At 35.1% G+C, this 25,170-nt stretch overlaps 1 protein-coding gene across 1 annotated transcript in view; it reads right to left on the reverse strand.

The window, feature by feature from the left end:
• Positions 1-441: 441 nt before the first annotated feature.
• THSD7A (thrombospondin type 1 domain containing 7A) overlaps positions 442-25,170 on the reverse strand; it is a 661,869-nt gene continuing 637,140 nt past the window's right edge. Inside the window, exons 22-30 of the mRNA XM_014838058.3 lie at positions 22,318-22,435; positions 21,918-22,063; positions 21,123-21,297; positions 16,622-16,795; positions 10,560-10,655; positions 7,428-7,510; positions 6,869-7,079; positions 4,328-4,415; positions 442-3,641 (exon numbers count right to left, since the gene is read on the reverse strand). Of these exons, the coding sequence (XP_014693544.3) occupies positions 3,557-3,641; positions 4,328-4,415; positions 6,869-7,079; positions 7,428-7,510; positions 10,560-10,655; positions 16,622-16,795; positions 21,123-21,297; positions 21,918-22,063; positions 22,318-22,435 (1,176 nt within the window). The 3' untranslated portion in view covers positions 442-3,556. The remainder of the gene's footprint in view (positions 3,642-4,327; positions 4,416-6,868; positions 7,080-7,427; positions 7,511-10,559; positions 10,656-16,621; positions 16,796-21,122; positions 21,298-21,917; positions 22,064-22,317; positions 22,436-25,170) is intronic.

Raw genomic sequence — 25,170 nt, forward strand, 5'->3', positions numbered from 1 at the left:
AAAAACAAATCCAGAGTAAAGGGTAATGTGTTTCAGTGCTATCATCACTTGTTAAGCATTTTTTTCCACCTTTTGAATGTCTTAGATATGTCTGTATACAAAAGCCATTCCTAAATTGTTTACAGTGCCTAGCAGAGTGTCTTACATGTGATAATTCAATAAATACTTGTCCTGTTATAAGTAACTTGTGCTTTGTTATAAGTAATTAAGAACATGCTTTTATGTACTCCTTTTCAAATTAGCTTAAGCTATACTGTAGTGTCCTCAAAAAGGCTTTGAAATAAGGATTATGGCCAATATCCTAGATCAGGTATCGATGAACAAGCAAGTCAACCTTTTCAAGACATCAGTTACGCCATTTCTATGTGGTTTATATGGAAAGAGTCCAACAAAAGCATATAATATTGTGTCTATATTTTTCTTTCTTCTTCTTTTTCTTTTAAACCAAGCAGACCTTCACACTTATAGACCGGTAGTTCTAAATCTTTCTGGGCTCACAGACCATTTTGGTAAAGCAAAAGTGTCAATAGACAAGTTACTACTATATTCCACTCCTGAATTCTTAGAAGGAATTGGGAGAGAAGGGATTTTGATGAAATTCCAACAAAGTATTGAACTCATTATTGACTCATGACAGGAACAAAAATAAGGCCATTTCCACGTTATAAACATGAATACAGTAACCTTCATTTGTCCAAAAATTTGTAGATAGCTAGCTACATTCCCGTCCAGTCACCTTTCTAACAAGAGGCCATCCAGGATTTATTTATCCTAACAATGAACTTCCAATATGCTCCCGAGTGTTAGGGCACATTGAACCTAGTCTCCTCCACAGTGTCATAAAATGTAACCAATTTGTGAATAAAATCATCTTGTATGTTCACACCATTTTATAATTTTGATCAATTAATTCATTTAATTCTTAACATATGCATAGGATGATACTCATCTGCCTTCTGAATTAGTGACATTTTACAATGTTGTAAGTACAGCTTTAGTAGCAACAATATCTTATTCTATTCAATCATTTCAAAGTTATTACGTGTTGCAGACATTTCATAAGGCTGTTTGCTGAATTCTTCAGGTAACTGCAATAGATTCTTTCTCAAGGATTTTGGACAAATGGAGTTCATTTTATTGAAAGAGATCAACATGAGGATTATCTGAAAGACTCCTGAATACATATATTGACAATCAAAGTTTTAGAGTAACAATATTATTTTTGTCTTCCTCTTCAATAAGACAAATGATTTGGAATTAATTTGTTTTCATGCTTTTCCTTGTTTAAATCCTTGATTTAAGGTAAAATTCTCATCTTCCTGACCACCTGCTTCCTTTGAAATGATTGACATTGCCTAATACAGTGGACATTGAATAAGGAATTAGTGCTTACCACGTTTAATTCTTATTGAAATATGTAGAAATCTGTTCATTTTGGGGACAATGACATCCTAATCTGATGTCTTTTGTAATTTCTGCAAATACTCTAATGAACAGCAGGGGGAGTTCAAGTCCTAGTATGAAGGTAAAATACCTTCTAGTCCAAACCACTTTTATAGGAACACAGCTATAAGATAAAATAGCTTGTTATACTATTTTTAAAAGATCTGAAAACCTAATGTCCTGCCCTCTCCCCAAGGTTGTTGTAAATGTTGCCTGAAAAAGGTATTGCTTCTTAATGGCACCTTTTGAATTTTCTTTTCATATGAAAGAAGTCTGCCAAGTTAGATATTAATTCACTGTGCCATTCCCAGGGCTACGTCTGTGAAAAATATAGCTGCATCCAACACAGTGATAAGTTTAATGACTGCTTTTCACCTTTGAAATTAAACACTGATCACAGTCTGAGGGTGAATGAATGAAAACTAAAGATGACACAATGGAGGGTTAGCATTGAAAAAACTTCTAGACTAGTGGTCAGCAAACCACGACCTGTCAATGTGGCCTGCCGACTTTTTTTTATTGGAAAACAGCCATGCTCATTCTTTTATCCCTGTATATTGTCTATGGCTGTGTTCTCACAATGGTAGAATTGAGAACTTGCAACATAGACCTGGCTGAAAGTATTTACCGTTTGGCCCTTTTCCAAAAAAGTTTACTATTCTTGGGCTAGATATTTTATGAAGCCCTCGACAAAATACTTATTCTTCTCTTTTAAAAATTTTAGTTTTTGAATCATATGTTAAAAAGACCTCTTCAACTTTTACCAGTGAGAAAGACACAACTACGAATTTTGAAATACATTCATTCTGAAACTATGAAAACAAATTAGGGAGAAAGAAAAAGCAACACACAATTTTGATTTCTTTTAGCTACAAAAATCATCAAAACATTATTTTCTCCATCTGCTCAAAATTAAAAAGACAACCAGCCCCTTTTTTTCTTTTCTTTTCTTTTTTTAACAAAGATAACAAATATAAAAATCTAGTCATAAACAGCCTTCAAAGTACAATTAAAAACCACCTAGAGAGATCCACCTTTTGGAGGGTTAATGAGTTCAGGACTTAAACACTTAAATTACTGCCATGTCGTCGATTTCACAATGGCTGCAGTGATGAGGAAGAGCGTATACAGCAGATGTAACAGCTAATTCCATCCTGTCGCCATCCAAACTGAACTTTACTCTCTTCAGGATACAAGAACTTATAAATGTCTCCATGACACTCTTAGCACAGGTGTCTTCATCCCATATGAAAAGAGGCAGTTTCTATGGCAATACTGGTTAAGTGCCTATCATGCTGCACTAATATAGTGCAAAAATGTGCCTTCCATATAGCAAAAAAGATGCAGGCAACCAGTTTGAAAATTAGGGAAAGTAGAAACATATTAACACAAGCAAATTAGTTTTTCAGACAATAACCACTAGAAAATACTGAACTTAAGGACTCTTCTAAGGTACTAGTACATGTCCAGCATTCATACTTTGGAGAGAGACAAGAATTAAGTCTTATAAAAGAGTCTTTGCCTCTGAAATGCAGGTCAATAAAAGCCACCATCAACCACCAAGATGCTGAATTTCTTCGAGGGGTTTTCTGCTCAGCTTAGAGCTTATCTTTCATTCACCATTAAAATTGCTTATTAACCAGTATCTAATCTGACATAATAATGTGTATCATTCAATTGAGTATACATGTTGTTATGCTTAACTATAGTATTGTAGAGATCTTGGTATGAACTCTTCATGCTAAAATGGTACTATAGGTTAACTGCAGACTGAGGCTTACATTGGGCGTCCTAACTGACCAACTCCACCACCATATTGTAGAGATGAAAGTGAATTGTCAGTTGGTAGATTTCAGAGAAGATCACATAAGACTCTCAGAATGCAGCATGTATTCAACTAAATCTGCTAGAATTCTCAGGGCTGATGGTTTCTATGTAAGTGGTACTTGTCTTGATATCTCCACTGGCACTGTGATTTTCACTCTTTTTATGATGCTCTTTTATAAAGTTACAATGCATTTTAATCCACACAGTTTGAATAGGTTTGTGGCCTCTGGACATCTACTGCAAAGTCAGAAAGCTGACAGTGGTTGTTGCTAGGATAAGTTATATTTTACATGTCTGCATCTCCATCATAGGCTAAGGTTAAAGGTTTCAGTCGGTTGTTTTGCCTTCTTTGCGGTTTCTTTGGCTTTTTGCTGTAAAAAAAATCATTAAAACTGAGAGAAAGAAAGTCAATCTTCAATTTTAAATTTTATTGTTTTAAATGAAAAAATATGAAACATACTGATAAACCTAAATTGCTTAACTGCCTACATTGCCTAAATTCAACCTTAAAATTTCATTTTCTGGTATCTTTGAATTTCTCAGTTTTACGCTCTGAATAAACTCAAAACAGAACCCATCAAATATTTTATTACCCTGTAAAGATGAATTATCGAAAAGAAATTCTTCTAGTCCTAACAACAGAAATAATAGTAGTATCATCATCTACATTTGGCTAGAAACCTTTATAAATAATACATGTTTAGAAAGATAGTTGAATAAGATTAGGTATTACCATAATATTTTCCTCCAGTAGTAATTCAATATAAAAATCTACAGTTCACCATAAGCATATTCTCTTGCATAACCCAGGAGAACGGACTTGAGAAGATGACCTGGAATAGCTCTGGCTCATCTTCAGAAATTAAATGGCTCAGATTTGGTAGTTTCTAAACTAAGACTAAAGCTAGGTTTATTTAGAACTTAAGATGAACAATAAATAAATGTGGAATACTTATTTGAGACATTTGTTTGCTGTTCCTATGCTATGGTCAATTGAAAGCATTTCCTCTGAAATAGATTATGTATCCCTTAAATTCTGAAACTTTAAAACACTCACCAAGCTAGATAAATCATGGAGATAATAAAGATGAGTAACACAAATGCCCCAGCTGCTACGCCGTAAACCCAGGTCTTTAGTCTCCCATCTAAGACGAATGGATATTAGTCATTAATTCACATTAGTCTGGTATATATATGACACTCTTTAACTACGACCAATGACCAGTCACATATGACTAAGTCCTTTCAACACTCAAAATGAATGATTACTTAGACACAATTAATGATTACTGAAAAGCTGCTATTATGAATTAGATGCTCCTTCATTAAACATAAATTATCAATGAAAATGGAGCTTAAAAGAAAGAAATAATGTTTTCAATTCCATTTGAGTCTAGATTTCAAGTTAATATGTTTAAATTTCTACTGCTTATCTGAATTTTACTTCAAATCCTATATATGTGTAATGCTATATAAACATTTTCTTCCAATTTTCATTCTATTTTGAGAATGGCAATTATAAGAACAGAAGAAAAATAATGCAATTCAAGAAAGTCCTACAACTTACAGGTGATGCAGACAGGTATTTGAACATAAACTTTGTCATTTCAATATTTTTTCCAGATGAGTTGAAAGTGAATATATTTGACATTTTTTGGAATTAATAATCTTTTATCCAGTTTACACTTATACTTGCTTTAAAATTGATTCGGCAATATCATTTGCAAAAATAACCAAGTTTGATTAACATATAAAAGGATCTCTAAATAACTTTTTCTACCTTTTCTATTATATGGCATCAGACAGAAAAGCGACTTTTCTAATTTGGCTTTTTGGTCTCATTCTCTTTGAACTTCTCAGTTTTATGTTCTGAATAAACTTCAAACAGAAGATACTACTAATGACTTTGCCTAACTTAACTTGATCCTGACATCAATATATACTTTCAGTTGCATACATACAATTAAACATATGATATTAGTGTTGAAGTTATAGATTGGGCAAATCAACCATACGGAGATTCTGCTTTATTCAATATTTGGAAGGCATCAAAAGCAAATTAGTACTGGGAAGTGTTTTTCCACCTAGAGCTGAATCAACTTAAGGATTCATTTGCTGGAAATAAACAGGCTAGTGTTCTAAATAGCCTTTCTTTTCACATCTAAAGATTTTTAAAATTGTGTCTGGGTTTAAAATCAAGACAGCTGTTCCACTGTTGGGTTTATCTGCCTTGAGGGTTCTTCAACAAATATCTAAAAGTCTAAAGGTACTTTTTTAGAACATGTGCCTTTTTAATACATTAAAATGTTCACTTTAGGAAAACTATATATTAAATTTAAAATGACAATAATAATATTCTCTTTTTAAAAACCAATTTTGATTGAGGAGATCTGCTTGGATTCTTGGTCAAGGTCAAGATTGCTAATGGCTGTTTGCTGGTCCACTGTCTTGCACACTGAGAGAAGAAGAGTTTTCCATGCTTACACAGACAAGTCAGCCTTGCAAAATAATTTTTATTTTTAGCTGAAAACCTAATCAAGGAAGGGATAATGTGGTTAAACATGAGTCACCCAAATATTGAAAATAGTTTTAAAAACCCCAATAGTGATTCTCCAATAAGGGAAAGTGTTTTGACTTAATGCATTAAAAATAGAGATGTGCTAGCTATGCAAATTCCTTCCTTCATTTCTCATGTCTTTAATGGAGCTATAAAGTAGTTTATGCCTGGCTTTGCTTGGAGATTTCCTTTGGTCACAAACTAGTAATCTCTCTAGGATGTGAGAAAAAGTGGCATGGTCTTAGTTACCATATAGCACACATAGCACATTTTTAAGGACCAGCTTAGTTCTATGGGTAAGTGTGTGGTTGAATCAAATGGAGCTAGAAAGTGTACAGAGTAGGGATAGTATTTCGTGAGGCCCTCAAACTTTTGCCTGTATTGGGTTCAAGTCCATTACTAGACACATTAAGAGCTGTCCATTTAATACGACAAGGTCTGATCAGTCTCCAAGTTTAGATTGTCCCATTTAGACAGGGAAGCTCCATCCCTGCCCCTGTGTGTCTGGTGCTAGTATAGACTGAGCACTTGAGTGTGTCAGCTCCAAGGGCTGAAAGAAATTGGTCTGGCTATCCTGTGTCCCCCAGACAGCACTGAATTCCTGATGTTCCTATTTAAGGTTCAAATTATTACTGCTCTGTGGTCAAAGGAAAAATTCTTGTACGTCTTTATAGTTTTACTTGTTCCAGTTATGAATGACTGAATGAATATGCTTTTTTCTTAATATTTTCATTGTGAGATTTCTTTGTTCAATGTGAAATAATTATATTTGTAAGCTTAGGACTGAAATTGAAATAAGTAATATCAATCCCAAAATTTTTCTCAGAAGGAAGTAATTTCATTTCTCTGAACTTTGAGCAGGAGTGCTTTCTTCATAATAGTAGTAAAAAAAAAAAGGAACATATGGCAGTATCAAAATAAATGAGTAGAGATGAAATAATAAGTAGCTCATATGAAAATGCTTGTTCATTTTTTAATCCTTTGGTGTTGGTTAAATGTATAACTAAAGAATTCTACATCAGCGCTGTCTAGTCACTTCACCTGGCCCAAAAGGCTGTAGAAACCAGGTTCTCCCCCGTCCTGTTGGGCTACTGGAGGGTTGGGTTGGATGTACTGCCCGACTGGTTTTCACATCTCCTCTTTTGTCCTCCATGGTGGGTATCACCACCACAGGAATAAGTGTGCATTGCTCAAGTGTACCATTAGAAGACATGACTTCGGTGTACCCTTCTTCACAACTGCATGTCCTCGTCTGCAGGAGAACAAGAAGATTTCTACTGTACATGCAAAGTGATCTTTGAAAGCATAACAGATCTGACTTGAAGAGAAGGCTTTAAAGGAGTATTGTTTTGAGAATTTACTACAGGTAATTTCTGTTTTAACCACAGAAAAAAGAACACACTGTCTGTACTGCATACAACTTATTCTAACATTAGAAGCAAGTGCATTCAGAATTGTTTATATTGGTAAAAGGAGAGGTCCCAAAAATAGAATTTTTATGCCTCAAGACATGCTTTCTTTTGGGAAATGGATTGCATAAGAGGCAGTGGGGTGACAAATGATGAAGCTAGCTTGTCTACCCTAATGAATTCACACATACCTCGCTACAGTACGAGTGGGGTTGACTACACGGTGGGTTACAAGACCTGTCAGCATCAGGCTGGCGCACCACCAAGCAGCCCCCTGCAGAACAAAAAATCATATTTTGACAAGTAGCATCTCTTGCAATGATAAAAATACACTGCTGTTATAAATTTCTCTTTGAATCCTGAACCACTTTGGGAATCCCACAGACTTTTCTGAGGGCGGTTGACTGTGAAATATTTGGTTGACCTTGACTACTTTATTTAGGAACTTGAGGCCTTTCTTATTCATAGGAGACAGCACAGTGCCTGACGCTTAGCAGGTGGTCAATAAGCATTTGCTGAACGGATAATTTTATAGTTGCTACTCTGAAAATAATAATTGCACACAAGCTGTTTCTGTCATAGTTTCTGAGGCCAAAACCAGCATTAAAAGGCAGAATTAATTTCCCTTCAAAGTTAAAATTCTTTCTTGGCTATTCATGAAATAGTTTTCATGTTTCTTGAGGTGTTTCTTAATTTATTTGACTACTAAATAAATGTATTTTTTTCATAATGCATATTTCTTTTTAAGAAAATCTCTATTCTTGATAACAGAGGATTTTTGGGGTAAAGGAAAGAAGACAAATGTGGCTGCTAAGTGATGTGCTTGCACTATTGTTTCAACTTGACTTTGCCTCTCTCCTTCTGCTTCCTTCTTTTTGAAGCTAGTACCAAGTGTGCCGAAGTTGTTAGAGGTGAGGTTTTAAGAAGAGACTAGATGTCATAAAGAAGCAATACTGGTGATGTGGAAGGAACTCATAGTTTCAAACCATACTTGTTCAGTTTAACAGAATTTTAGCAAAATTTTCCCTTTATTTATGGGATCGATAATCCTCTGGAATTTAGTCAAAGGTGGCTATTGTTAATTCTTTGCCTTATCTCCCAATATTATAAACAAAATATTCAGAGAAAAATTGTAATGGAAAAGTAGTTAGTCATTGTAAGACAATTGCAATTAAATGACCATATTGAAGTTATGATGATCAAACACATGAAGGAAAAAGGAAAACAACATCTTGAGATTCTTACAGGGACAACTATTCATAAAATTAAAACAATTAGTCAAGGTAGGTAATATACTTTACATGCCTGTCTATTTCTCATAAAGAATGTCATTGCTCCTAAAAGATGGAAGAAGAGTGCACAGTTTATCGCAAATCATTTACACATTGGTTTTTTAGTGTCAAACAGTATTAGAAAGAAAGAAATACGTTGGATACTCTACTGTATTGGAAAGAAATTGAAAATATGATTTCCAAGGTAAATCTTTTAAAATTTGACTTATCTTTGCGTTGGAGAATAGCCCCAATTTCAGTGGGAAAATGGCTTTTAACATGTAGAGAAAAACCAGATAAGTATTATTTGCATCCATATTTGGAAAAAACCCGGAAAATTAATAGGACCCTCTGGGGAAGCTGTAAAATGCCTTCTGAATAGTTTAATGAAGAGTGTAGACATTCATCTTCAACATCTGAGAGGAGTGGACCAGCTCTATAATGCCTTTGAGTTTGGAAAGCCTGTGCTTCTCTTCTCAGAGCGCTTCTCCCCTACACTTCTTGGACTGCTGTGGTTGGAACTGCTTTTTCTCCCAGAAAATACTACTAGGAGAGAGCAAAGGTTTCCTGGCAGGTATCTTTTCTTTGTTATACATGTGTCCACTGGGAGTTGCTATTACCAAGGGTTTCTTAATACAGATTTCTCATGTATAAAATCTTATCTTCTCAAGACTACAATTTGACATCCTGCTCCAGCTTTCACAGGGAGGAAATAAGTAATTAGGTTTCAATAATCCAGGTAATTTAAAATTCAATACAAAAATTGATGCTTTCCAAAAAAATTGATCCCTACTCCTATTATCTCACTGTATGTATTACAGCTAAATTTATAAACAGACATTACTCAGAGGCACCCAAATGCACATTACTTTTTTTCCCTGTCAGAAGGTCAACACAATGGCTGCAAGTCAGCAGGTTGCCCTGAACAGTTCACTGTGTACTCACGCTGCTGCTGTGCTATGAATCAAGAGATTCCTACGGATTCAAGCTATAAAAATAAACTGTTTAAGGAGACACATTAGATCTTTGGGTCCATATGCTTGAGGTGGAGGTTCTGGATCTTTCTTTCCAGGAAATCTGCAGGATGGTTTACTACCTATCTGGAGCCAAGTTTCTTCCCTCTTCAAAGGGTCCTTGGCATTCCTTGCATTTACTGAGCTCAGACGGGGACACATTAGTAATTGCAGATTAGAGTAGTTGTTTAGGCTATATTTGGGTAAAAGGACATGCAAAGTTTTTCATTTGTATTTCTTCTTTGGCTGTATAATAATTTTTGAGTGGGGACAGAGTGCATGAGCTGCTCAGATGCTCTGGGTTTGGGATTTACCAATAGGTCTTCCCTACTAATTAATAAAAACAATAAACCACAGATTTCTGAATTCAAGCAAGATATTTGGATTTGTATAATCATATTCCTTTGGTAATATTTTTTATCTGCATGTGTATCGCCTTTAAGGCACAGAAACAGATATAGTCAATAAAACATTGATTTTTTTAGCACATAGTGAGTTATTAATAAATAAAATTTCTAAGAAAAACAATCTGAGAGGGGCTGGCCCCGTGGCCGAGTGGTTAAGTTCGCCCACTCCGCTGCAGGCAGCCCAGTGTTTCGTCAGTTCGACTCCTGGGCGTGGACATGGCACTGCTCATCAAACCACGCTGAGGCAGCGTCCCACATGCCACAACTAGAAGGACCCACAACTAAGAATATGCAACTATGTACCTGGGGGCTTTGGGGAGAAAAAGGAAAAAAATAAAATCTTTAAAAAAAAAATCTGAGAATTATAACTTATAACAATCATTTATTAAAGCTAGAAAGCATTTTAATTTAATAAATTCTAGCAGCATGGTCTAAAATGCTAGAACTTAATTGAAACATTATAATTTAAAATAATTTGTCATTGGTCACCAGACAGACAACTTAGGTGTCCTGAATCCCAACCATGTGTTGAATAGTGAAAGAATATCTTTATTTCCTTAATTATTTTCTTTAGCCAATTACATGTGTATTATAAGAAGACTTTCAAAGAACAAAGAGAAATGACGGTTTACCTGTTACATTTACACCATCTGACCTTTGACACCAGACTGTTCGGGAAGAGCCCTTCCAAGCACTAGCCATCCATTTATACTCATAACACTGTCCATCTGCAGGGACACAATAAACATTAACAGACGCATTCTGCTCTCCAGAAGGACACTCATGGAGATAGTGTATTAATAAAATAATTACAAACAATTGAAAATTGATAAGAAATCCATCTCAAATGATTCAATTGCTAATTTATTGTCTTGAAGTTGCCCTATAAATGTTACATAATTCCAGATATATACCTAAATCCCAACTAATTTACCATGTCTGCTGTCATACTATCTGATGTGAACCTGGATTTCTAATTTAATTTATGTTTTATTTAACATATTATGAAATATCAAACATTCAGACAAGGGTAGAAAAGAACTTAAAAAATATTCAATTACCCGTCGTGCAATTATAACAAATATTACCATTTAGGCACATTTGCTTTAGATTTCTTTTGCTTATTGATGAGCAAAAAATAACAGATAAACTTGATGTCCTGTTATATTCCTTCCCGATCTGATCTCCCTCTCTGTCTGTCTAGCAATACCCAAATCTAAAGTAGATATATGCCTTTCTGTGCCACGGTTTTTATTCTTATATTGTGGTCTGGTGGTTAAGAGTCAGCGCTCTCACCGTGGTGGCTTGGGTTCCTTTCCCAGCCAGGGACCCAGCACACCTGTCTGTCAGTTGTCATACTGTGGCAGCTGTGTGTTGCTGTGATACTGAAAGCTATGCCACCAGTATTTCAAATACCAGCAGAGTCACCCCTGGTAGACTGGTTTTCAGCAGAATCTTCCAGACTTAGATGGACTGGGAAGAAGGACCTGGCCACCTACTACTGAAAAAATTGTGCATGAAAACCCCATGAATAACAGTGGAGCATTGTCTGATGTAGCACCGGAAGACGAGATGGCGCAAAAAGATGGCAAAGGGTTCCACTCTACTCTACACAGGGTCGCTAGGAGTTGGAATCAACTCAACAGCACTAACAATTATCTATCCATCTATATCTATCTCTCTATCCATAAATGAAATATAGCAGTATTAAAATTTTAAAAAGTATCATCATCTATGTATCATTCTGAAACTTAACAGTCAGTGTTACAGATGAAATACTTCTATGTGATTTTTTAACATAGACATAGTCCATCTATTTTAACTGCTATATAGAATTCCATTCCACCAAATACCACAACGTATTCAGCTGATTTCCCCTCTGGGTGGCCTTTTAGGTTGTTTTCAATTTTTGCTATGACCGCAGTGCCTCAGTGGTCAACCTTGTGCAATTCTCCTCGTGCTCTTTAAGGTAAATATCGAGAAGGGAAATTTCGGGGTATCACTAGGGATAGCTGAAACTTTACTAAATATAGCTCATTTATTTTTTACTCCAAAAGGTGACAATTCACCTACCCACTAGCAGCAAATAGGGGTTATCATTGCTCTAAACCCTAAGGAAGATTTATAATTGCCGGATTTTAAATTATTGGTCAGTCTTGTGGGTGTGGAAAGTTATCATGTTATTTTATATTGCAGTTCTTTGCTTATTAAAGCTATTAAACAGTAACAAAAATGTTTGGGGGCATTTAGATGTCCTCTTAAGAGAATTGCTTATTTATATTTTTTGGATATTTTTTCCTACTGAAATCCATGCCTTTTCTCACTGAATTGTGGGAATTCTTTTTTGTATGTGTGTGTGAGGAAGTTTGGCCCTTAGTTAATATGTGTGCCAGTCTTCCTCTATTTTATGTGGGATGCCACCACATTGTGGTTTGATGAGTAGTGCTACGTCTGTGCCCGGGGTCCAAACCTGTGAACCCGGGGTCACTGAAGCAGAGCACGCAAACTTAACCACCATGCCACCAAGCCAGCCCCAAATTGTGGGAATTCTTTATTCTAGAATAGCAATTCTCAAAGTGTGGTCCAGAGATCCTGGGAGACTTTGCCATTCTCTCAGCATGCGTGTGTGTGAGGATTTCTCCCTTTCAACTACACATCTGTGTGAGTAGGGCTGGATTTTCTTCATATGCATAAACTAAAATAAAATTGCAGTTGATTGAATGCAGAAGCAGCTAAGAGAATTCAGCTGTCTTCCCTTAAGCCAGTATTATAGAGATTTGCAAAAACATAAAACAAGACCCCACTTGTTATTAAAGTTATTTTCTTTACGTTTTGGAAAATAGCTCTTTTTTCAGCATGTATGTTATTTACGGTAACATACACCTGGTTTATGGTTATTTTAAATAATAAATATTTTAAAATTTATCGGTTTTAATTTTAATTAATGATAAATTTTGAAATATATTTTTCACAAAAGAAAATCAGTTTGGGGTTCTCAATTTTAAGAGTATAAAATGGTCTTGGACCAAAAACTTTTAGAATTATTGTTCCAGATACTAATCCTTTGAAATTAGTTGACTTCACAAATATCTTTTCTAAGTCTGTGTCCTGTCCAGTAACCTTGTTTATGATCTATTTTACTCTGCAGAAGATTTAAATTTAATATAAAAGAATTTTTAATCTTTCCCGTTTTTGTTTGTGGTTTAGGTGTCGTATTTAGTAAATCCGTCTCTATCTTGAGCTCATACGATACTCTCCCATATTTTCTTTAAATGTTTTACAGTTTTCCTCTTCACTTTTAGGTCTATAATTTATCTAGAATACAGTTTTGTATATGGTGTGAGCTAAAGATATTTTAAAAAACTTTATATGGATAACAAATTGTCACAACTTTATTTATCCACTCACTCTCCCCCTGACTTTCACCTCTGCCACTTATCTATATATGAGAATTTGTTCCTGAAATTCTTTATTCTGTTTCATTAGTCTAATTGCTTTATTGTTGAACAGTCACTCTTTTTTTTTTTTCTTTTTTTTGAGGAAGGTTAGCCCTGAACTAACATCTGCTGCCAATCCTTCTCTTTTTGCTGAGGAAGACTGGCCCTGAGCTAACATCCGTGCCCATCTTCCTCCACTTTACATGTGGGACGGCTGCCACAGCATGGCTTGCTGAGCGGTGCCATGTCCGCACCCAGGATCTGAACCGGTGAACCCTGGGCCACCAAAGCAGAACCTGCGAACTTAACCTCTGTGCCACTGGGCCGGCCCCACACTCTTTTTTGTTTTGTTTTTTTTGAGGAATATTAGCCTTGAACCAACATCCGTGCCCATCTTCCTCTACTTTATATGTGGGACGCCTGCCACTGCATGGCTTGATAAGCAGTGTGTAGGTCCGTGCCCGGGATCCTAACCAGTGAACCCTGGGCCACCGAAGCAGAACACGTGAACTTAAGTGCTATGCCGCAGGACCTGCCCTGACCAGTCACTCTTTTTAAACTATTAATGCTTTAGAGCATATCTTGATACAAAGTCATGCAAGTCCCTTGACCTCCTCTCCTACTTTTTCTTCGTAAAATAATTCTGGGCTCTTCTTGGTCTTCGATCCCTTCATATTAATTTTAGGATCAGCTTCTCAGATTACATTAACAGTCTGTTCAGATTGCATGGAATTTATAGATAAACTGGTGTAAAATTAAGACCTTATGGAACTGAGGTTTTTATCCATGAACATGTCTATCTCACTGTTTTATGTTTTTTTAAAGTTTTCTTTATGTCCTCCAATAAGATTTCATATTTTTCCATACTATCTTACATTGTTTTTGTTAGATATATTTCTACTTACAGTTTTATTTTGATTGTTAATGCATTTTTTCTAATTAAATTTTGTAATTGAGTCTTACTGGTCAAAGAAAGATTAATCATTTTGTACATTGGTTTTAACTTGTATGATTCTGACTCTCTTCTTACTTCCAAATATTTGTCCATAAATTCTCTTGAATTTTGTAATGTGAAAATCATATAATATGTGAGTGATGATTTATTTTTTCCTTTTCAGCTATTAAACTTCTGATTATGCTTTGGCTAGAACCTCCTTTACTAGGGTGGAAAGAAGTGGCAATAGTGGGCATTCTTGTTTTGTTATTGATTGCAAGGGAATGCCCCTAATGTTTCCTCTTATATCATGACGTATTCTGTCAGTTTTGGTAGATATCATTTCTTAGGTACTGGATTTCTTTCTAGTTTAAATTTAGTTTGCAAGTTTTTATTGTGAATTAATGTTGAATTCTATAAACACCTTTTCAATGCATAATAAACAATCATATGCATTTTTCTGTTAATATAATGCATTACATTAATAGATTTTTCTAATATTTAGGCATCTTTGTACTTCTAGAACTAATCATAATTAGTCATGATATTATTGATTTGGTTACCCAATATTTTATCTTTTATGATTTTGACATCTCTTTTCATTGGTGACTTTATTTTTATTGACTAATTTTACCATCAAGTTATACTATCATAGGAGTTGGGGAGATTATCCTCATTTTTTTTCTCACTCTATTTTATTTCTTAAGATTTCACATAAAAGGGAGTAGTCTGTTTCTTTAAATTTTAGTAAACTCATGTTTAAAGCCATTTAGGATTTAGTTTGTGTGCATGTGTGTGTAAATATTTAATAGAGTTTTAATAGTTATATAATCCATGGTTTAGATTCTCTATTACTCTTGATAAATTATAATAACATTCTAAATTGTCTTCAAGTTTTTACATTTATTAGCAAAATTTGTTCACAGAATTACAGTTTTCTAAACTTTATTTTATTTGTAGTAGTACTGATTTTGCTCTTTTCTTCTTCAGTGATTTTGCCATGAAGTGGTCTATTTTGTCAGTTTGGTCAAAAAACAAGCTATTGGTCTTGTTGATTATCTTGTTTCTTTGTTTTTTACCTCATTGGATTTATATTCATTTGTATTAGGTATATTCTATTTCCTTTATCTCTTTTTAAAAAACAATTTCTTGAGTTGAAAGCTTAGCTCACTTTAGACTTTTCTTCCTCCTACGTGAGCATTTAAGGCTTTACGTTGTCTTCTAAGTACTTCTGAGCTGCATCCCACATACCATTTGATACATAATGCTCCAGAAGTGTGGGTTTCAGTCTTTACTTCTGTGTGTGCATGGGGGCTTTCTTTTGCAATTTTTGTGTTCTGATTTTATTTCATTGCCATTTTTGAGTGGACAAATGTCTTTTTCCTTGGGAATTACTTCATGTATTGTAACCCCTGACCTTTCTCTACTTATTTACCTACACAGTCCCAGGACATATGGAATGTTTTATCTGGTTGGTAAGTTTGGGAAGATTCAAGTGAGAAGGTGGATAATTCCATCCAGTTCTCGGATTAAGTCATCTCGCTCATTTGGCTTTCATTCTAAGTATTCTTCTCCAACATTCTAAGTTTTCTTCTCCAACTTTTCAGTAATAAAGGTGATATTTTGGCTCTTCATTGCTATTATATGACGTACTTAATTGTTTCAGAACACAAGCAGGAAGGGGAGAGTTGTTTGTTGAGCCCTACACTCTCCACTAGATATCAGTTCTTTTGTTTTTATTTAGACTTCCTCTATATTCCAAAACTATGACATTTTAATGCCCTATGGTTCTTGAAAATGTCATGTGTTGCTTACATTGGGTGCGTGGCTCTATATGTGTGTACACATACACATAGACATATAAGCATGTATGTTCATATATGTTGTATGCCAAATTTAGGTTAATTCTTACCAATGCTTCGACTTATCAATTTCTGAGAATATAGTAAAATCTCTCATTTTGCTGTATATTTCTAATTTTTCTTTGTTTCTTTTGATTTAAATAAATTGAGGATATTGTTAGATTCATACATGATCAGGATTGTTATAGGTTTACACATAATGTGCTCCTAATTATCTCAGTCATTTTTAGCTCATAAAATTGTGAAATATTATTTACAATATTTCATATCTAATTTATGAAGCATGGCAATATTTTTATTCCTCTAAATCTTTAGAATTCAGAATCATACCCTTAATTCAATTTTCAGCCTTAAGTAACATCTTAGCAAATTTGCTTATTTAACAGAAAATTCTGTATCTTATGCTTTTGCCTATCATCACAAAACTAAAATGAACAGATTTCATGAATTGTAGCACTCACCATCACAGGATTTTGTTTCTAACAGTTGCTCTGGGCACAGATGTTGATTTTCTAGTTCTTGTATAATCACAGCTCTGGAACGGACCTGAATTCCACCAAAGCCTAGGTCCTCACCATTCACACAGGTCAGCTGACACAGGCTCCACGAAGACCAGTCCTTCAAGTAACAGTCACCTGCAAAACACAGGTTTATAGTTTATACTTATATCCATAAAGACTAGCTATCCAGACAGTCATTTTATTTTTTAACCCCACTGGGCAACATTTTTAAGTATGCCAGTCATACATGATATTTGTAAAATTTAGGTAAGTATTTAATATTTGCAAGTTTGTATGTAGTTTTATAAATGTGTATTAATATTGTTATTTTCTCAGTGTATGTTATTTGGTATAGACTATGTGTTGCTTAATAATATTAAATGTAAACTATGGCTTGAAGAGCTTGTCCATTATGATTCACCTCCTCTTAAGAGACAACAAATACTTGGTTAAAACTTACCAGCACGCTGTCATTGTCACTGTAAAGAGGTTTATTAAGCACTTGGTACTGTTTAATGAAAATCTAAATATATGTAAAACTTGTCTCCTAGGTAGTCAGAATTTCAAAAGAACTTGAAGTCTAAGGCTGAGAAAGCTGGCATTTATGTTTTATTTCTATTTCTTCTCAGAGGCACGGAGGCAAGACAGCCAACTGAGCAGCTGCAGCAGTGCCAATAATGCTTGTCATTTTATCTGATCAACATCTTCAATCAACTTCCCCTTTTTTCAATCATTTATTGAAGAGTAATATATATGCAAAATGATCACATATCATAAATGCTGAATTTTCACAATCTGATTACATACCCATGCAACCAACATCCAAATCAAGCCACAGAGTATTCTCAGAATCTCACAACCCCCCTCATGTTATATATTGAACTGTACCATATGTACATATTTTTAATATCTGATTTCTTTCACTTGTTTTTGTTTGTTTGTGAGATCCATCATATATTTATGTAGTTCTACTCTGTTCATTCTTACTGCTATACTTTACTGTATGAATGTATCACAATTTAGATATCCATTCGACTATTGATGGGCATGTGGGGAGCCGTAAATTTTTCCTATTATGAATACTGCTGTTGTGAACATTTTAGTACGAGTCTTCTGGTGAACTTATTTATGCATTTCTATTAGGTGTATACCTAGGAGTGGAATTGCTGGGCCACAGTGTATCATGAGTTCAACATCAACATCATTTTGAGAAGAGGGAAGATTTAGTGAAATATGCCTTTCCCATACTCATCCATTCTTCAGGACTGACTGCTTCGTGATACTGATCAGAAGATAGAGCAAATTATGAAAGAGACAAATCATGGGGTTCTTACCATTTTAACTATTCTAGCCATATCACTTGAATAATTCATATTGCCTTATATTATGCTTAATATTAGCACAAAGTTGCCTGGAGACTGATTAATGAAAAAGCTTTTTGTGCCACGATGAGGAAATCTTGGCAAGACATGAATTATTGACTAACAGATACATGCATAATAGTAAAGTGGAGTGATTTTTGTAGATCTTTATTATAGTATGTCGTGATTACTCTATTTAATGTCATCCAGAAGTACAGAAAATTCTAGTAAATTTTAGAAGTGTTAAGGAAAAAAATAACTAGTAAGAAGTTTTAGGTAGTGTAAAAAAGTTTTAGAAACATTTCTATCCTACTTTTGGGTTACTCAGTTTTTAATTATGCCAGAGACACTATTAAAATTGAAATAAAAAATTCTTGTCAATATGAATTTAATATAACTTCACCACAGTGTTTACAAACTACAGGGAAATAAAACAGACCTTTTTAGTAGCAGGCTTTACCTCTGTGCTGATATCACTTGACATAGTGTATTTTGCAACAAAACTCAATAAATCTTTTAATGGTAGTCTGTGAATTATATAATTATCACCTGCAAATAATCCATGTCAGGCTTCAAAGATTTAATAACAGAAAATGAGAGCAAGGCATTGCCTTGTACTAAACATACTTTCATATTTTGACCATTTAAACCATTGTAATAACAAAACTACACTATGCCTACCAGAGATATAACAATTAAGTGTATGAAATGCATTTCCTACTTCAGTGTTTTACTCTTTACAGCTTATTAGCTCGATATTGCTAGCCTTCAAAACCCATCATTGGAGAAAACTAGCAAGAGAGGAACAGAAATGAACAGATAGTTACTTAGAAGAACAGCTTCCTCTTGGCTTTGTAATTTCTTTAATTGGAATGGTGTGTTTGCCCTGTTTTATGTTACTATGGGTCTTGTAGTTTTCCTTCACATCACTTACTGCGGATTTCAATCTTATGTTTATTTATGTTGCTATTGGATTAGCAACTGTCTCTTCCATTAAGAGGTAAACTCTATGAGGACAGGGTGTGTTTGTCTCCCACTGTATCTCCAACCTTGAGCCCCCTACCTGGCCTACAGTAACACTTGACAAATAATAGTCAAACGAATGGGTGATGGTGCTGCAGGAAGTATAATGAAAACAAGTGGGGAGACTCCACAGTGAAGTATACACTGATGTCTGGCAAGGATGCCAGTTCTGTTCAATGTCGTGGGTGTCACAACAATCCTATTATTTGCACTGGAGATTTGGTTTTGGAATAGGTAGGTCTTCCAACTCTTAGCTTTGGTCAACTTTTGCTCACTACGTGGCTATTCAGCACCTCAAAGCCCAACAGTCCAGACATTGGCCCTGTCCAGAGGCCTCACCTGCTGCCACAGCCTCAGCCTTGGTCTGCTGTGATGCAAAAGGATTATACTAAATCGGGTTGTGTGTGAGATCTGGACTGAAATCAGACCAGGTGGGAGAGCAGGAAATGGGACAGGGGAATTGCTGGATAAGGAAGAGGTTATCATCGACAGGTGTGGGAATGTCTAAGCAGCAACAGTTTGTGTAGGTCTAGAAAGGCAGATTTAAAAAAAAAAATTTTATTTATTAACCTGAAGTAGATGAAAATATTAGTGTAATGATTACTACAGTTGAATATATTCAGTGAGGAATGTCCTCAAAGTTTAGCAAATAGTTCAAAGTATCAGGGGTTATTTTACTTACTGTTTTGTTCAGTTTTATTCCATTCATTTTAATAACAAACTATAAGAACTAACATTATTATCACCTCAAATAATTTACTTACTAAAGAATGAGTAAATTGATGAGTGAATGAATGAGCAACCCACATTGTCAGCTTTCCCAGCTTTTAGGGACTTAATCCCACTTAATTTTTTTTGAAAATATGCAAATTATCCATCTTTAAAATTTTCATAAATTATATCCTTTTTATATAGAAAGTCTATTTTATGCCCAATCAGTGTTTGTTTGCCAAATCTTTACTTTTATTCCTTTGAGATCTTATTTGAAGTAACACATTTCTTAAAGAGATATATATTTTCTGGTGGTAATTATAAGCAAATTGAGAGAATAAAAATTTTCCATTTGAGGGTAAAATATAGGCAATTCACTTCCAATCTTGGTCTTTCCTAGTCCACTAATAAACTGTTGCCTCATATCTTTCTCAAAGCCTTAGGCTCATGCTTGACATTGACCTTATTTTGATATTCTATCTACCCTAAAGTTCTTTGCGTCAAGCCCAAATTCCTAAATATTAGCTTATTGCTGTCTGCCAATTATTTCTAAACTATTTGATATACAATATTTGCTGTCCACATTTTACTGCATGCCCCCCTGGTGCCCAACATTGAATTGGAATGATTTCTTTCAATATTTTCTTCCATAATATTATTTTTTCTCACTCTTGAATGATAATTTAGCTGGGGATAGAATCTAAGTTGATGATTATTTTCCATCACACTTTGTACATAGCCCATTGTCTTTTGGCTTTCTTTGTAACTAAGAAGAATTCTGTTATCATTCTAATTGATTGTCTTCCAGTTGCAAGTAATCTGCTTTTTTCTTTCTGAATGCTTTACTAATTCTCTACTTTTCTACATTTTATGTTTTAACTACAGTGTATCTAGATATGAATTTGTCATTCATTCTACCTAAAAACCAAAGTAAGCTTTCATTACAGGGACTTAAATCTTTCTTTACCCATGATGTGTTTGAACACTGCCTCTCTCTTATTCTCTATTCTCTTCCTCTGAAAATCCTAAATAGATGCATGTTCTATCATAATTTTCTCAACTTTTCTTTCATACTTTCCCTGTGAAGCATGAGCCTAAGGCCTTAATTGCCGTCTCCGGTAGATGTTAAAACTCCAAGGGGGTGGGTGTCAACAGAGGCCACATGGGAGACCTGGACTTCATCCCCAACTGGTGGTAACAAGGCAGTGCCTAGCCCCTTCATCCACACTACAGTGTCTACCAGTGGCACAGATATTACTGAATGAGAAGACTGACATCCCTTAACTTAGACTATAACTGCAACCATTCCTTGACCCTAGTCCTGGTAAGAACTGACCAAAATGTGAATTCTGTTTTGCTGTTGTTACCTGGGCAAGGCTGGGTACAGGTTTCCTCGAGAACCATTTTCTTATTGCCATCTATAATAGGTTCAATGTCAGTACAGAATTCTTCATCCACCACTTTGCTAAAATCTTCAGCTGACCCATCACTCACTACACAAGAAACATTCCTTGTTCTGGTCCCTTCACCACACTGGGCATCCTGGAATGGAGGAAGAAATAACTAATTAGGAAAAGAAAAATAGTTCATTAGTGAGCTCATCACTTACAGTCACCACCGCACCAGTGATTTTGATTTATGAGCAGCGAAAGAAGCACCTGAAGCCCTAGGGAAGAAGTCCTACAGAGCATTAGCTATAAAGCACACAATGAACAATTTATTTGTTTTCTAGCCGAAGACAGGCAAATAAATTTTCATTAAAATGAATTAGTCTCCAAAAGATTTTAACAATACAGGACAGGGAGTGCTTATTATCAAAACTAATTAAGCAGTTATGAAATAGCAACACACCTAAAATCTTTGAGGAAACATGCTATCTGTAAGCTCTGAAAAATATTTATGAAATCATCTCTGCAGATAAAGAATACAGTTGTATATTGCTTAATAATGGTGATGTGTTTAGAAATGCATCGTTAGGCGATTTTGTTTTTGTGTGAACATCATAGAGTGTACTTACACAAATCTAGATAGTATAGCCTATGACATACTTAGGCTATTTGGTACTAATCTTACGAAACCACTGTCATACATGCAGTCCACTGTTGATCGAAACGTTGTTATGGACTATACACGTTTCCATACGACTTCCTGAGATTTGATACCTGTACTTGGCATGGAGACCACTGGCCATATTGCCAACGGTAACAGGGCTTCACTGGGCAAGGCTTGGACTGTTCCATCAGGGCAGGGCATGGTCTTCCATCACCCTGAAAGGGCTGGGTCACTGTTCGTCTTCGGATCATTTTTCCTTTAAGAGATACAAAAGTGATGCAACTTCAGTGATACGTCATAATTGCGCAAGCATATATCTTGTTGGGAGAAGGCATCACAGACACTTTTCTTGAGGAGATCTGAGGAACAAGTAAGGCTCAGATGTTTTGGAAAGAAAGACACTCTGATTCAAACTTTCTGAAGATTACTTGATATGACTTAAAGCAAGAGTGACATTTTATTTCACATTCTTTGACTATTAGCCTAATGCTAATTAAGGTACAAACAAACCTGTGAGGCCACATGTTTGCGAACACTCTGACCAAGGAGACCAATCGGAAAGCTGACAGTTCACAGGGCATTCCACCACGCAGGATGTGTTCATCTGCCAGTTCTTCTCCAGGCCAAGCTGAAAGGATAGAGGTAGACCTGTTTGTACTGACACAGAGGCATGACCACAATATATTGTTGATGGAAGGAGGGAGGGAGGGAGAGAGACAAAGGGGAATGAGAGGAGAGGAGAGGAAGAACAAGCAAGATGCATAATAGAATACAAAGATATCTGCAAGACAAACACCTTCACTGTTAAAAACATAAAGTGTTCAACCCAGGGGAGTGGGAGCAAAGGGCACAGGATGAATGGAGGAGCCCATTTACTCAATATACTTATATATTGTTGAACTTCTTCAATAAGCACTGAAAAAAAGTAGATTTAATCTTCAAATTGGTTGCATTCCCCAAATGAGGAACAAATAAATGTAAGCACGATTATTTTCCATTAGTTAAAAACCAAGAATATTATCAACATACAGATCCATAATTGTATCTTTGGGGTATTATTTATTTTTACACATGCATGTTAAACTGAAAAGCAAAAGGGAAAGGTTTTAAAGACAAATTGTCACTCAAAACTAATGCTGTAATGTATTGAAATAATATAAAATAGCAGTTTTTAAGTAAGCTCTCTCTCTCAGAAGGAAATGTGGGCCATTAGAATTTTTTTGATTATGAATATTTTATACACATTTATTTATTTTTTTTTACAAAGACTTTTCTTTTCTAAAACTGATCTGAGCAGCTAACTCTGGTATGATTCAGTTAATTTGGTGTCAGCCACACATCAAATAATATTGTGCTATTTTACTGGCATTAAGTTTGGCTACTTACCATTTAAGTATTCTACTTTTAAAATATAAGATGAGATTTCAAACCCATCTACTGTATATGCAAACATTTTAAAAGTCTGAGATGCAATGTCGCACTGAAATAGAAAAATTTAAGAGCTTGTTGGAATACATTTTTTTTATTGGTAATCCTTGGGATTTTCAAGACCTTTTTAATTTCTGCATGAAAGAGAAGTTTATAGTGTCTAATTTATACAGCAGAAGATGGCAAAAGAAAGTTTTCTGAAATGTCGTGTTGTGGTTCAAGCATAGCTCTTGGCTCTAAATTATCCACCGAGAGAGGATCAGATCAATGATTTGTGTACGGTATCCCTCTGCCGGCACTCCCATTACATTCTCCACCAGCAATACTTGACGATGATGAGTATTTGGTACGAAAACTTACTATATCACTTAATTAAAGTCTTACAAAGTCACTTAAAATCATGGGAGGTTGAAACAGGAATCTTAAGGTGATATGATAAAAAACGATGTTACATTTAACAGTAGATAATAGTTTCATGGAGAGAGGATTTAAATCACTGAGTTCAACTACTACTGACATTTATTTCACTAGAGAGTTAAAAAGGACGTCTGTTTACAGACATTCTGGGTCTCCAGTAGTAAGACATTTTAACCCTGTACTACTTTTTTTCCTTACATTTATTGTCTCTCTCTCTTTTCTATCTATCTATCTAACTAACTGTCTGTCTATCTATCTACCTACCTATCTGTCTAATCCATCATCATCATCTAAACATATGTGACTAAGTAAATGCAAGGAAATCTGTTCAGGGATCAAAGAAGAGGAAAGGAAAAACCAGTTACTAGGTATCGGGTGAGTAAATGTCTGAAAAACATCAAAGAAAAAATACTGCATAAATGCTGGATGGGTTTAACCCTAATTTTCCTCTTTGTTGGGTGGTAATGCCATCTTTCTTTCTGGCTGTTAGAGAAACAGTAAGAGTTCGCTGCTGCTGTTGCAGTGAATGCAGGGTTTACACACAGATTAGCAGGTAGGTCATCAATCCATTGTTCAAAAAGATAACCAGCTTTTCTCAGGGCTATTATTTAATCCTACAGCATCCATAGGGGTGGATAAAATGGGATATGAGTTATTTAATCCAGCTCTGCAGAGTAGCACCGTTCTCCCTGAAGACAGGCTTTGATGAACGTTCTGATTTGAATCCCTAATTGTTACGCAGAATTCAAATGTTATAATACTTGTACATAAGAGTAAATTTATCTAGTCTTCTGGATAATTAAAATTAGTAATTTCTCAAGTTTTTACTCACATTTAATTTAAGAAATAAAGGGCCCTAATTACACCTTTTCCCTGTAGTCATATGAGATATTTTAAAACTGGTCTTATAACATTTGGGTTTAGCTTTCAGAAAGCTCTCAGAGCTATTCATTGCAGGTTTCGCTCTGACCCAGGAGGGCATTTATACGTGCATTTGTAAAGAAAGAAACATATTAATCTACTAAAAGTAGATCACAGAAAGCTCGCCAGCTAATACATGACTATAACAATGTTCATTAATAATAATGTTACTTTTATAATAGTTATATTACTCCGATGCTGTTAGGTTCAAAACCAGATTGATTCAGGTATGAAATTTCTAGTTAAATCTAAAGTATGAATAGACTAAGTTATGTTATACGATGATAGTGAGAGGATTTTATTAACTGAACAACTTGTTTTCAGCACATTTAGGAGTTCTCTTCCATGGACAGAGATGTAAGGAAGTTAAAATGTGTTCACATAATAAAGATTTCAAATGGATTAAAACATTGCCATCTCAAGTTTTCCCTTAGGAATTGGAACAATTTACTGTGGGCTTCTAATAACCCTCAGGATGTGTGGACAGAAGTTGCAGTCATCATGTCTACTGAACCCTAATGAGGTTTCAAGCTCCTCCCCATGTGTTCCAGATCTATCTGCTTATTTTGGTTCATGTTTAACGCACTGGGCCTCAGA

The sequence above is a fragment of the Equus asinus genome, chromosome 1, assembly GCF_041296235.1.
Source record: "Equus asinus isolate D_3611 breed Donkey chromosome 1, EquAss-T2T_v2, whole genome shotgun sequence".
Lineage (NCBI taxonomy): Eukaryota > Metazoa > Chordata > Mammalia > Perissodactyla > Equidae > Equus > Equus asinus.